General features: G+C 36.9%; 1 protein-coding gene across 3 annotated transcripts in view; it reads left to right on the top strand.

The window, feature by feature from the left end:
• KYNU (kynureninase) overlaps window positions 1-14,855 on the top strand; it is a 156,895-nt gene that overhangs the window by 89,398 nt on the left and 52,642 nt on the right. For all 3 annotated transcript variants that reach the window (XM_017523238.2, XM_017523236.2, XM_017523237.2), the window contains 2 exons: window positions 12,741-12,839; window positions 13,602-13,675. In XM_017523238.2, coding sequence (XP_017378727.1) covers window positions 12,741-12,839; window positions 13,602-13,675 — 173 coding nt within the window. The remainder of the gene's footprint in view (window positions 1-12,740; window positions 12,840-13,601; window positions 13,676-14,855) is intronic.

The following is a 14,855-nucleotide window of genomic DNA, read 5'->3' as shown; positions in this document are numbered from 1 at the left end:
AATCTTCAGTGACCTGTGAGGTGTTTGCAGGAGCTCTAATTAAGAGCTTGCAAGTCTCTGTCTGATTGGGAAACACAGCTACAAAACACTGGAGAGAATTCCAGCAGGAAGTACTCATCTGCCCCTCCGACTCTCTAGTACAAACTGAGGTGCACATTACTCTCAAGAAATTTTATTTATTCAGATGTATAATGACCTCTTATTTTATGTCAGGCTCTAGGTTTAAAAAGAGACAGAGAGAAAACAGAGAATAAAAATAATTCCACCATTTCTGTCTTTAAAGAGATCAGAATCAGATATGACATAGAAATATGTAAAGAGAACATTGCTTTAGACTATGTTAAGTGCTTGACAAGGGGAGACAATAGATTCCCTAAGGTATCTTAGAAAAACAACCTCAACCTGTTCCAACACCACGAAACGTATGCTTATGTATACGCCAATTCATTTAGCTTTAAGGGTGGCCAAAACCACAAACTGTGAATAACCTCAAGGAGAGCATTCAGATAGTTCACAAAATTCATTCCCATTGTAAACCAAAAAGTATCTGAGACAAGTTTCGCTCAATTTAGAAGTTTCTTTTGCCAAGGTTAAGAACGTGCCCTGAAGAAATAAACACGGAATCACAGAAACTGTGGTATGTGCATTTCTACTAAAATAATTTTGCAGGCCTCAGTATTTAAAGGGGAAATGTGGCCTAGAGGGGAAAGAGGAAGGCTAGGGTAACCCACATAGTGCATGAGAGAAGGAGCAGGTAAGGGAATAACCAATTATGTATTCCTCTCATTCTCACTAAATTTTCACTTTTTATAAGATAAGGTGAACATAGAGTAGGATTTAACCTTTTATCTATAGCTATCTGCTTAGGAAAAATAGGAAAGGCAGCTTCTTGCATGACTCAGCTCTCAGCTTTTTCCTTTTGGCCTCCTGAATTGGGGTCCCAGTTTTTATTTTCCTTTCACACCACTGCAGTTGAGAAGCTGTAATTTCCCTGTCATCTATTTGCATAACTAGAGGGCATAACCACGGTGCCAGGTTCTTTGCCAGTTTTTTCCAAGGAGTAACTGGCTAGCTATGTAAATCACATTGCTGGAAGCATTCTGGAACTTAAACAAATGGTAACTTGAGTTACATATTAATTTTTTTTTTTTTTTTGGCGGTGTTTCGCTCTTGTTACCCAGGCTGGAGTGCAATGGTGCGATCTCGGCTCACCACAACCTCCGCCTCCCGGGTTCAGGCAATTCTCCTGCCTCAGCCTCCTGAGTACCTGGGATTACAGGCACGCACCACCATGCCCAGCTAATTTTTTGTATTTTTAGTAGAGACAGGGTTTCACCACGTTGACCAGGATGGTCTCGATCTCTTGACCTCGTGATCCACTCGCCTCGGCCTCCCAAAGTGCTGGGATTACAGGCCTGAGCCACCGCGCCCGGCCCAACATATTAATTTTTTAAAATGTAACGGCTCTCCTTCCTATGAAATAAATGTAGCCCAAGAAGACCTATAGAAACTGTGATAGCTTGGCCATCTTCAACATGTTCACCATCGCCGTTCAGGAATCCAGGGTTTTCATCCAAAGACAAGCACCTGCTTGCTTGTGTCCACCGTCTTCTCTCCAACTACCCATTCTGTGTCTATTTTTTCACAGGACATTACGGTCATATTTTTCTTTAGCATAACTATAGTTACAAGCTACTACACTTTAAAAAATATCAGTGTATAGCTTGAAATTAGTGGGCAACAAAATCCTAATGATACAGTCAGGAGGCAGAGAAATACTGGGTAGAAGAGGGCAATTCCCCAGCAATGGTCACATCCTCAAGCCTGGAAACCATGGCCCTAAATGAGAACAGTTGTCTCTGTTTTACCACCTAAATGTTGTGTTTTCCAAACCGTCCTGGCCCACCATGCCCCCTCACCCCAATCCTGTAACCATAAAACCCCGAAATTCCTCTGGCAGAGGAGCAGAGTGGCGTGGCAAAAAAAGAGAGAAGGAGGGACTGAACATCAAAGAGGCAGCTGGACAGTCGGAGAGGGGTTCAGCCGGGACAGCCACGCTGCAGGGGAAAATTAGCTACCTACTCCATACCCTGTCCCAGTTCCCCATCCCACTGAGAGCCCATCTCGATCACTCAGTAAAACCTCTGCCTTCACCATCCTTTAAGTCTGTGTTTCCTCATTCTTCCTGGATGCTGGACAAGGACCCAGGTCCCAAGAGGGCAGGGTGTAAAAGATTGTCACCCTGACTCCCCACTGAACCTCTTAACACTTGGACATTCATGAAATTAATTCATTAGTTCAATGAGTTTCTTGATTGCTGTGCACACTTTTCCTAACTGCTAAAAGAGCATTAACTGTAACAGACCCCTAGATGTTACCATGGGTCTGGGGCCCAAAAGCGCTCACCCAGGACCCAGCACCCACTTGCCTCTGTGCTCCCTCTTCTGCAAGGGGTTTGAGCACAGCAGCTGAGTAAGTGAGCCACACACCTTTTCACAAATCCTGTGAAGGGGTCCAGGGAGCTCTCCCATCTCCCTAATTCTGTGTTAGTCTAATTTGCACAAGTTGATAAATGAATATTTCTTGATGAATTCATTTCATTGTTTAGCTTATCCTTGAATCCAAACCAGAGTTTTTAAATCACTAGGTAAACATATTCATTCTGATTTCATTCTGATTCCAAGTTAAAGGTACTCATTTTTAATTCAATGGGTTCCTCGACTGCTATGCACACTTTTCTCATGATATCTTTTTTAATTTTTATTCAGGACACTTCCTTATTGGATTTCTTATCTTCAAAATTAATGTCACAGGTGCGACTAGCTAGGGCCTGTGTCATGGGTGGTAAAGGAATTTACCAAGACAGACATAGGTAAAGAAAGGCAGACTTATTAGAGAAAGTATGAAGATACATTGCAAGAAAGCAATGAGCATTACAACAGAGAAGGGGCTGTCTGCAGAGAGGCAAGGGCCGGAGGGAAGTTTTATAGGGCTGTGCTGGAAGGGGCTACATGCTGATGGAAGTCATGCTACTGGGGCTATGTGTGGAAGGAGGTCATTGTGCCCACAGGTTGCTTGTGATGAGCATTTCTCAGAACAATTATTCATTGTTCTCCCCCACCTGGGGCCCCTTCATTGTTGTTGCTTAAGTATCTTATCAGGATTCCACAATTAACTTTTTGGAAGCTCCCAAGTATATTCATGGCATCAGCTCTCTAGCATTAGCCCACCTGAGTGGGTCGGAGCCCTGTTGTCTCTACCAGGGCCTGTGGTCTCCTCTGTTTGCATATATTGGCATCAGTACCATCAGTCAATAGCTCTAGGACAGTGGGGTTTTTCCAAGTTATTTATTGTGTAAAGGTTCTTTGTGATGATCACCCTTCTCTGTATACTTATTTGGTAAAAGATATATTTGAAATTAATCATTAGGTAAATTACCTTAACTCTCGGTTATTTATCAGAAGGCTATAAACTCAAAAGTGTCTGAGACAGGTCTCAGCCAATTTAGAAAGTTTATCTTGCCAAGGTTAAGAAATCACCCATGACACAGCCTCAGGAGGTCTTAATGATATGTGCCCAAGGTAGGCAGGGCTCAGCTTGCTTTTATACATTTTAGGGAGACATGAGACATCAGTCAGTTAAGATCAGATTTACATTGGTTTGATCTAGAAGGGAAGGACAACTCAAAGCCGAAAGCCTGAGAGGAGAGGGCTGGGCTTCCAGGTCATAGGTAGATTTGAAAATTTTCTGATTGGTAACTGATTGAAAGCATTATTATCAATAGAAAGGAATGTCTGAGTTTCAATAAGGGGTTGTGGACACCAAGATTTTACCACCCAGATGAAGCCTCCAAGTAGCAGGCCTCAGGGGGAATAGAATGTAAATATTTCTTATCAGACTTATGGTCTGTGTTGATGTTGATGTTGGAAGCTATAATGAAGACTGCCTTCCCCTCTTCCATCATGGCTGGAGCTAGCTTCTCAGGTTAACTCTGGAATGCCCTGGCCATGAGGAGGGGTCCATTCCGATGGTTCTGGCCTTAGAATTTTATTTTTGGTCTACAAGGTTGAGGCTGATATCTTATCTACCACCTGAATTTTTCTTGTTTCTGTTCCTGTTGGGTGCTGAACTAAAATGTGAACATTTAGAATTGATTTTCAGGTGGCTAGCTTCGTGGATGGAATTTTGTGTAGATTTATATTACATGCTGTTTATTCATTTTTCGATCTTGTATATTATGTCTAAGAGCCATAGGATTAAAATAACTTAGAACAGTATTCTGGTTTTGTCCTGCAGAAAACGTAAGCTTTGGTTCCGGTTGCAATGCTACTTGATTTCTACTAACTTTCACTGAAGCTCCACTTGAAGATTGTGTCTTTTTCCTTTTTATTTGCATTGGTTTCCATTTTCTATTATTTCATGTTTTAATAGTGAAAAGTTGCTATTCTCATTGAACTATACTATATTGGTATAAATAAGTGAAGCTTAACACATTGCTTAAAAAATAATAGATAACTATATTAAATAATTTTTGGAAAGATATTGTGACATATAGAACTTACTGACTTTTAGTGTAGCATGAACATAATATGTAAAATAATGCATAGTTCCTACTCATAACCAGAGCGTTAGGAGAAAAGGAAACATAGAGAAAGAGTGAGAAGGATTTTTGAAGACCATGGCAAATTTAGTCTGCATGAAAAGCAGAACTTTCAGAATAGAAATTCACTTTGAAAAGAGACATTTACAGAGATAGTAGAGGTCCCTCTTATGGAAATATTTACTGTTGTTTTTAACTTAGCACCAAAGTATGCTTTTGAATCATAACACTTGAATGAATCCTGGAAAGCTAAAAGCTCCAAGACTGTGGCCAAAAAACCTACCAGCTTTCCTCATCCTCCTTTCCATTCCCAACTTTCTCTAGTATGATTCAACAACTCCCTAATTAGCAATCCCTTTGGGAAATTCCAAGATCAGAGTTAAGTCGCCAACCTGTTATTGCTAATCATTTATTCATACTCTTTATATAGAGATGAGCAGCATGTGCACACACAGACACACACACGCACGCACACACACAATCTTCCTATACCATTTTCTTTTTTTGTCCATTTTCCTCAAATTTTACATCATACATTTTTAAAGGTAATATTTTCCAAATTTATAGCACTGTAGTTCTTTCATACTTTTGCATCAAGCAAGGAGTGATATTCAAAACACTTAAAGATCTGATTGGTATGGTATAGAAGCTACATTTCCCACAAACAGTCATGAAGAAGGTCATACTCCATGTTAATACCAGGTGGTATCCATCATTAGCCTGTTAGAAGGTACTGATAGTCCCTTAGAATTCACCCACCATGATGATAGTGGCACTAGCAAAGGCATTGTTTCATCCACTGGAATCTGGGTCAGCCCCTAGCAGTGAACATTCATAGGCTGATATTCACAGACACCTCTCAGAAACCCAAGGGCTGCAACCACGGTTGGTTATTCAGGTGGCTTAGGACAAAGACTTTGAGCTGGGCATGATGGCTCATGCCTGTAATCCCAGCACTTTGGGAGGCCAAGGCAGGCGGATCACACTGAGGTCAGGAGTTCGAGACCAGCATGACCAACATGGAGAAACCCCATCTCTACAAAATATACAAAATTAGCTGGGCATGGTGGTACATGACTGTAATCCAAGCTACTCAGGAGGCTGAGGCAGGAGAATTGCTTGAACTGGATGGTACAGGTTGCAGTGAACCAAGATTGTGCCATTGCACTCCAGCTAGAAGAGTAAAACTCCGCCAAAAAAAAAAAAAAAAAAAAAAAAAAGAGAGGACAAAGACTTTTTATGTACCTTAACTATTTTATTATTTTAACAATTAATAGGAGCTTCTCAATGCATACCATCTATATATCAGCCCTGGTTATAGCCACAAATATCTTACCTTGTATAAGTACTTTTATTCACACCAAATTTGCTATTTATTAAGAGCCTTCACAATTCATAGTTGTTTTTTTTTTTTTTGGTGAAAAAGGAATAAGCTAAATAATAAAAATGATAGTCCAAAATCAATTTGTTACCAAATCAATCAATAAAGACATTAGAGCTTTAATGCTACTAGGAAAACAATTCAGCTTTACCATTTCATATTTCATTTTAATAAATAGGCAATTAATCAAAGTTAGGAGAGAGTGAGATAGCTTTTCGCCTGGAAGTTTCAGCACAGGCCCTATGTATCATATTATTCCACTAATTAGAAAAATTCTTAGTATTGCGTTAGTGAAGATGGCAAGGAGAAAACACACATGATATTTCTTGTTAATTGAGAATGATTTTGAACATATTTTCAACTACTATTTTGTCCAAGATACTTCATTCTAAAGATGTCATGTCTGCATAAATAGCATATGCAATAAAATTGCATCAGAAACAGAATCCCTCAAATAATATTCTTATAAATTTAACATCACTTTAGAGAATAGCTATTGACTCCTGTAAGATTTTATTATTTGTTCATTCATTTATGTATTTATTCAACAATTATTTCGGTTCATATTGTGTGAGAGAAGACAGTAAGATTGGAAAATTGTTGCAAGAGAGATATGCAGACAGGACTGTAGAATAAGAGGGAAGAGGGAGACGGCAAAAGAATCTTGGCTCAAAGTTATCTGTTGATCACAATCTGAGATTGCTAGGCAAATGGAGGAGAGAAAGTGCATCCCCAGGAAAGGAGAAAGTTTATGTAATTAGAGAGAGGTACATATGGGACATCTGAACAAGGAGCACTTAACAGATCATAAAGGTAAAGACCTTTTACCCAGGAGAGCTGGGTGTGGTGGTTTACACCTGCAATACCTGCACATTGGGAGGCTGAGACAGAAGGATGGCTTGAGCCAGGCGTTCAAGACCAGCCTGAGCAACATAGAACTCATCTCTACAAAAAATACAAAAATGTTAAAAAATAAAAGGTAAATAGCTCTGTTATCAGAAAAGGGCTCCCAATCCAAGAGACCCCGAGAGAGGGTTATTGGATCTCTCACAAGAAAGAATTCAAGGCAAGTCCTTAAAGTAAAGTGAAAGCAAGTTCATTAACAAAGTAAAAGAATAAAAGAATGGCTCCTCCATAGGCAGAGCAGCCCCAAGGGCTGCTGCTTGCTCATTTTTATGATTATTATATTTTTTGTTATATGCTAAACAAGGTGTGGATTATTCATGAGTTTTTTTGGGAAGAAGGTGGGCAATGTCAATAACAGAGGGTTCCTCCCCTTTTTAGACCATATAGGGTAACTTCCTGATGTTTTCATGGCATTTGTAAACTGTCATAGCACTGGTGGGAGTGTCTTTCAGCATGCTAATGCATTATAATTAGTGTATAATGAGCAGTGAGGACGACCAGATGTCACTCTTGTCATCACCTTGTTTTGGTGGGTTTTGGCCAGCTTCCTTACTGTAACCGGTTTTATCAGCAAGGTCTTTATGATCTGTATCTTGTGTTGGTCCCCTGTCTCATCCTGTGACTTAAAATGCCTAACTTACTGGGAATGCAGCCCAGCAGGTCTCAGTCTTATTTTACGCAGTCCCTACTCAAGATGGAGTTACTCTGGTTCAAACACCTCTGATAACTATACCAAAGGCTATGAGTTGCATTCTGAAGTTAATGGGGACTCTTTGAAAGGGGGCAGAGAGTCTTATAATCAAATGTATGATTTAGAGCATTCCTTGGAGGAAGGCAGACTGGAAATAATCAGAACGGCCTGAAAATGATTGCAATAGTTTTGGATTAACTATAAAGTAAGGTGGCATGGTGGCTGACAATGCTGCGCTGGTTGTGTCAATATGACTGTGAGCTGTGTCAGTGTGAGTGTGGTTGTGTCGATATGACTGTGAGCTGTGCCAGTGTGAGTGTGGTTGTGTCGATATGAATGTGAGCTGTGCCAGTGTGAGTGTGGTTGTGTCGATATGAGTATGAGCTGTGTCAGTGTGAGTGTGGTTGTGTCGATATGAGTGTGAGCACCTGTGGGTAATTTTAAATAAAATGTGTTGAAAAATACTTGATTTTTATTGAAAAATTGTTTAAAGTAGGTACTCAAGTATAGAGTGTATGTTTTCACCTGTGCATATCATGTGGCAAAACATTCACTAGGCAAAACAATGAAAATATCTAACCGGATGGCTGTAGACAGGTTTTGGAGAACCATTAGTTTTTTTAATGTTTACGATGCTGCCATCTAGTGACACTTTTGTGAAATCACTTTGCAGTGATACTCATGTATGTACCTCACAGTTCTTTTCTCAATACATTTTATGTTTTAATAATTTATATTGTATACCAACCAATGGGGAAATAATTACAAATGCATTAAGCATATTGTAGAAGCTGTAATTGATTTTTCAGCATGGTGCCACGAATGTGGCCACAGGGATTTTAATAATGGGATGTTGTAGGTAAAGTTTTGTGGCTTCTTCAATGTGCCATTCTTTGTAAGTGATTGATAATTAAAGTGCTGCTTTTTCTATTTCTTGAGTTTTCTTAGAAAAATTGAGTTATAAAAACAAATCTTTGAAAATCTGAGCTGTAAAAATTGCTTCATAAAAGTTGCTTTCATTGGAAATGTTGAGAAGAAAAGATGGTTTAAAATTTAAAATAATTAACTTTTTTTCCATATGGAATTTCAGTATAATAAGTGTATCTTAAAATGTAAACAAATAAATGTGTGTGTGTGTGTGTGTGTCTATTAAAGCTAAACAATCTGCAAACCTAGGATTTGATGACTTGATGAATTCTAAATTTTGATGAAGATTAACTATATTTATGTCCTATGTCCTATTACTCCTTAAATTTGCATTACAATGGAGCACTTGTCTCATTTTCATGATATGTATTGCTCATTTTTTTGGTGTAAAACAAAGAATAAATTAATCTCCCTTCCTCCCCCAAAAATCAGTTATATTGTGCTGGTAAGAATTTTCCTTTTGTGAGATACTATCTCCAGTCATATTATAGTGAATGACGTTTTTAATTAATTAACTTTTCAGTATTTTGAGGTTCCTTTATGCAAACTAATGCTATAGAGTAGAAATAAGCAAATCTTTCTTTAAAGAACTAAGTAGCAAATATTTTAGGCTTTGTGGGCCATATGGTCCCTGTTGCAACAACTCATTTCTGCTGCTGTAGGGTAAAATCAGCCATGGACAATATTTAAACAAATAAGACTGGCTGTGATCCAGCATTAAATTTACAGAAACAGACCATACTTTGCATGCCTCTTCTCTAGGGAAAACACCTGTATTTCTAATTTGGGGTTAATTTTTCTTAGGAGGGGTTAATTTTTCTTAGGAGGTGTTAGAATACTTCTAAAATTTATTCAAATATTTACTTCAAAAACTTTAATTCTGCCTGTAATCCCAGCACTTTGGGGGTCCAAGGTGGGTGGATCACGAGGTCAGGAGTTTGAGAACAGTCTGGCCAACATGGTGAAACACTGTCTCTACTAAAAATACAAAAATTAGCTGGGCTTGGTGGCGGGCACCTATAATCCCAGCTACTCAGGAGGCTGAGGCGGGAGAATCACTTGAGACTGGGAAGCGGAGGTTGCAGTGAGCTAAGACTACGCCACTGCACTCCAGCCTGGGCGACAGAGCAAGACTCTGTCTCAAAAACAAAACAAAACAAAACAAAACAAAACAAAAAAACCTTTAATTCCATTTCCATTAAGAGTTGTGTGCCTTCAGTACATTTGATTTGGTAAACTAATCATAAACAAAACCAGAGGTAAAATGTTTTGCAAAGTTCTATCACCTGTAATTAACGATCAGTTTTAAAATTCATGTTCATGTACAAAGTTGTCTCAGTGTGGGAATGAATCTTTGTATTTTTCTCAGTAAACATTTTAACATTTTGATATGCAGAAAGTTAAATGACTTCGATCACTGGCAATTAAATTAGAAACTTACTACTTGGGTACAATTTAGATTATATGTATTCATTGTTCCATTTTGTGCTTCTGGGAATTTAGTGGAAACAGAGATTTGCTTTTTTTTAACATTGTGAATGCCACTAGGCAGACACACAAAACTTTTAAAACCTCTTGACAAGTAAATAAAACAGAATGGGGTCAGATCAGAAGAGACTCTTAGGGTACAAAGTCACTGTGTATGGAGAAGACAGTACGGTTAACATTCAACTTTGAAATTCTCTCCCAAATAACTCCTTCTTCCTCTTTATTATTGGATAAGAATACTTTAAAAAAATTAAGCACCATATAAAAGAGCTGCCTCACATTGAGGATCTGTATTATATCAAAGTATGCATATTTGCTTACAGAATAGCTTTAAGCAAGAATTGATACCCTTATTCTAATATGAGAACTAAAATAACTCAAGCAAACCTCCGTCTTTTAATCTTTTGGCATCTGTACTCTTTAAGAGAAATGGCAGCTGTAATTCCTAAGACCAAATAAAGGATGTCTTGAATTTTTTTGGACTGAGTGTATCAATTTGCTCTTGCCTTAAAGTGCTTTGTAACAAACCATCTCAAAACTTGTTGGCTTAAAACAATAACCATTGATTTATGGGTCACTTTGGTGTCAGAGCATCACGGTAGGACTTGGCTGAAAGGGATATGCTAGTCTCAGCTGAGCTCATTCATGCTTCTGTGGCCAACTTCGGGGGTGGGGAGGGCAAGTAGGAGCAGCTGATCCAGATTGAGTTCAGGTGAGGATGATTCTGATCCACATTTCTTTTATCTTCCATCTGGGCCAGCAGTTTGGCCCAAGCAAGTTCTACTCATAGAGACGGCAGACAGCAAGAAAGAGCAAGCTTAGGCACTCAAGTGAGTAAGTCAAATATTTGCATAAATACATTGCTTTAAGATAGTCATCCTACCTGAGACTTTTTATTACATGTGCTAACATTATTCGTCAAAACAAGTCACATGGCTGATCTCAGTGGCACAGACTTACACCTTGCCCACAGTGGGAGGAACTAAACATCTCGCAAATAACATGGGCACAAGAGAGGACAGAGAAGCAGAACTATTAGTACAATTTGTAACAGTGTATATACTTGAACTGATTAAATACCCACATAAAATGGGATTAAGTGCTAATCAAGAAAACTGTTGACTCTTTCAAATTACTAGGATAAACTAAAGCAGCAGTTCAGAAACTTTTTGTGAAAGGAAACCTTTAACACTCTTAAAAACCACTGAGGGCCAGACATGGTGGCTCACGTCTGTCATCCTAGCAATTTGGGAGGCCAAGACAGGCAAATCACGAGGTCAGGAGATCAACACCAAACTGGCTAACACGGTGAAACCCCGTCTCTAAAAAATAAATAAATAATAAAAATAAAAACCACTGAGGATCTTAGATTTGACATTGGCTCTGTATCTATATTCACTGTATCAACAATTATAACAAAAATTTAAAATGTATTCATTTATTTTAGATTAACAATAAATACATTACATATTAACATAAGCATAATATTGTTGTACAAACTATATTTTCTTTAAAAATCAATAGCATTGTTACACTTGGCAAATCTTATTAACATCTGACTTAACACAAGACAGCTGTTTTTTTTATACCTGCATCTTACAAAGCAAATACTCATAGAGATATGTAGTCAGAAAAGGCAGGAGTAGTTGAATAGCCTTTCAGTCAATTTTGTGTATTCTTTGATATTGCATCAGAATTTGACAAGTGAGAACTTTTTAGGAGTTGTGGTATGGAATTTGAAACTGAATCACTAAACTTTCTGTACTTTATTATGTAAAAATGCATTGGCTGAACTTGCATTTTGAATAGATCCTTTATCAATGCACAAGATGTAACATTAAGCATTAGCCATTCGGAAAATATTGGTTTGTTGAATTATGTGTATTTTCCAAATATTGATATATTTAATCATATAATATTTTTAAATTATATATTACTACTATACTCATCAGAATTATCTCAATAATGGGAGCTAGTCCTGCTCATGGAAGTGGATCTAAGTTTTTCAGTATTCTAATTTCCCCTGGAAACTCCAATTTTATCATTGGGAACAAATGTTTAAGTTGTTTTCTTGAAGTGACACTCCATTTTCAAAAAAATATCTGTTAAAATACATCACACATATGAATTATCATTGTTTGTCAGTTGCTCTTTCATACAGAAATGGTTGTCCATGATATAAAAGTAGCAGGTTCAGCTTGCAATTCAAATAATTGCATAAATACATTGCTTTAAGTTAGCCATCCTACCTCAGAATGTGGTCAAGGGCTTTATGTGTACTTCCCACATTCAACATTTAAAATATAAGAATTAAGACATTGAGATGTAAAGAAAATTGATCATGTTTACCGCTTTCGCAAGGAGATTTTCATGTGAAACTTTCCCATCATGCCTCCAACTGAAAGGCTGGGACCACTGTAATGACTGCTGGTAGAGTTTGGTGCCACTACCTTGGCTCCTGCTAAGGTGGCAGCTGCTTTACTCATCACTGCTTTTGCATTATCAGTGCAAATGTCAATCCAGTGAAAAAGGCAAAGAATGTTTTAATATTATGACAATTGCTTTGATCTGGTGGGCCTCCTGAAAGGGTCCTGAGAATTGTGGATCATACTATGTGAATCATCACATCAAAGAGAAATCATAATTTATGGTACAAAAGTTTGTCAAATATTTTCTTAAAGATACTTATACTTATTATTTCTAATCATTAAGCAAATTTAACGCTTATTATTATGTTCTTTCCCTAGGGTTGTTATGTTGGCTTTGATCTAGCACATGCAGTTGGAAATGTTGAACTCAACTTGCATGACTGGGGAGTCGATTTTGCCTGCTGGTGTTCCTACAAGGTACAAATGAGTTCAGACAATTACATCCCTTTATTTCACATTGACATTACTCTGAAAAAGAAACGATCTGTAGGCCAATTTTAAGGATTTGAGTTACTTTCCCTATTTCTTTTATTATTATATTTTCTGATTTTAGTTAATAGAGTTATATGATGGAATAGTATAAATAATTTAATTCTAGTATTTCTGTCAATATAGAGAAATTAATCCTTCAGTTCCTAGGCTGCGATGAAAAAGTCAGGAGGTTTTGGAGAAAAAGTCCCACATGTAAATCAAATTGATGATCGTCTTAGTTTTTTTATTGATAAGTTGTGAAATTTCTGCATATATAAAGATACTTTTTAGAGAATCAACTTAGAATTCATATTTGAAAATAATTTAATGACAGGGAGCATGAATATAAACCAATTCTAATTTACTTGTTTCAAAAATATACTTTTATTATTATTACAATATCTTAGGACAAAGTAATTTCAACATATAAATTTTGAAGCCAGACTTCAGTAAAACTACTTTCTGCCTGCTGGAGCAAAATTTCCCCATAAAAGTAATAGACATTTATTATCAACCTAATAATACTATTTTAAATTTGTTTTTCTTTGAAGAAGGTGACCCAAGTTTTTTATCATACATACACAAATAATTACATATTTTGAATTGGTCAGAAGTTGTGGTTTCTATTAAAAAATTCAAATGACTGCATTGTTTAGTTTTGTCATATATTCAAGTAAACCCATATAATTTAATTTATTTTCAATCTAGTATTTAAATGCAGGAGCAGGAGGTATTGCTGGTGCCTTTGTTCATGAAAAGCATGCCCATACGATTAAACCTGCGTGAGTACCATCTTCAGATAATTCTTTGGTTATGAATAAATTAACTTTCATTAATAATATGTTAAATTTACATGAGTTATTTAAGATGATACCCAATAGGAATTAGGATTGGATTATAATTATTTTCTTACTCTACTAACAACAATTTACTTCATTTGAAGTAAATACTTTTCAAAGAATTCAACTGGTTGAACAAGAAATTTAATCAAGAAGGAAAGCTTTAGTGCCAAAATTGAGTCACTACAATCATGTAGAGCAGATGGTTTAATGCAGGGAGACCACTTCAATATTTTTTTCAAAAATTATTAGACTTCAGAAAATTTCAGATTCCTCACATAAATCAAAGGCAACTAGAGCCGTGCCTAATAGAGCCTTCAATGTAGCATGTTATTATTAAAATTACATCTACCTTTAAAGCTATAAATGTTACATGATGGCTTGTAGGGAATATCTTCTGTCCTAAAAGACTTTATAATCCATGAAATCCGAAGAAGCTGAACACTGAACAACAGGCTGACTACATAAAAAGTAATACTTTTCTGTTTTATAGAACTCTTCATATTTTAGAGCAAGTATAAATGCAAATGTAATACACCAACAAACTTACACATTTTTATTTGACTGGGAAACTCGTAAGTGTTCCTTTTACTTTTTTTGTGGTGTGGAGATAAAGAAACAATATGCTGGGAGAAAAAAAAAAACCCTTTTCATAGTTGTTGTATTGACGTATGTGTGATGAGGAGACTGTCTAGACTCCTAATAGATAATGTAATAATGTTTGATTACTTTTCTGAATTTTCTCAGCCACGGGCTGAGTGGTATAATCTTTACAAGAATTGAAGCTGAATTAGTAATAGAGTTTGGAGCACCTCACATTTCTAAAGTTCTATGCATATAAATCCTAGGAATTTAAAATGATATTCTATAGTTTCTTTAATTGTGTCTAAAATTTTTTCAAGGTTTTAAGGTTTTAAACTTAAAGAGAACATTTTCTTTAGACAGGTATTCAGTCAAGCAGACATCTTACTTGAATATCATTATTAGTGCATTGTATTTCCCTCCATGTCCCAACATCTCTGAGAAGATTAAAAAGCATATATTATAGGAATACCACGTTTTCCACATAGACAGTATATAAGATATTGCTTGTTTCTGTATAATGACTCAAAACTCTGGCTAT

Source organism: Cebus imitator, unplaced genomic scaffold (genome assembly GCF_001604975.1).
Source record: "Cebus imitator isolate Cc_AM_T3 unplaced genomic scaffold, Cebus_imitator-1.0 Scaffold27, whole genome shotgun sequence".
NCBI lineage: Eukaryota > Metazoa > Chordata > Mammalia > Primates > Cebidae > Cebus > Cebus imitator.
This window is presented reverse-complemented; position numbering and strand designations above follow the sequence as displayed.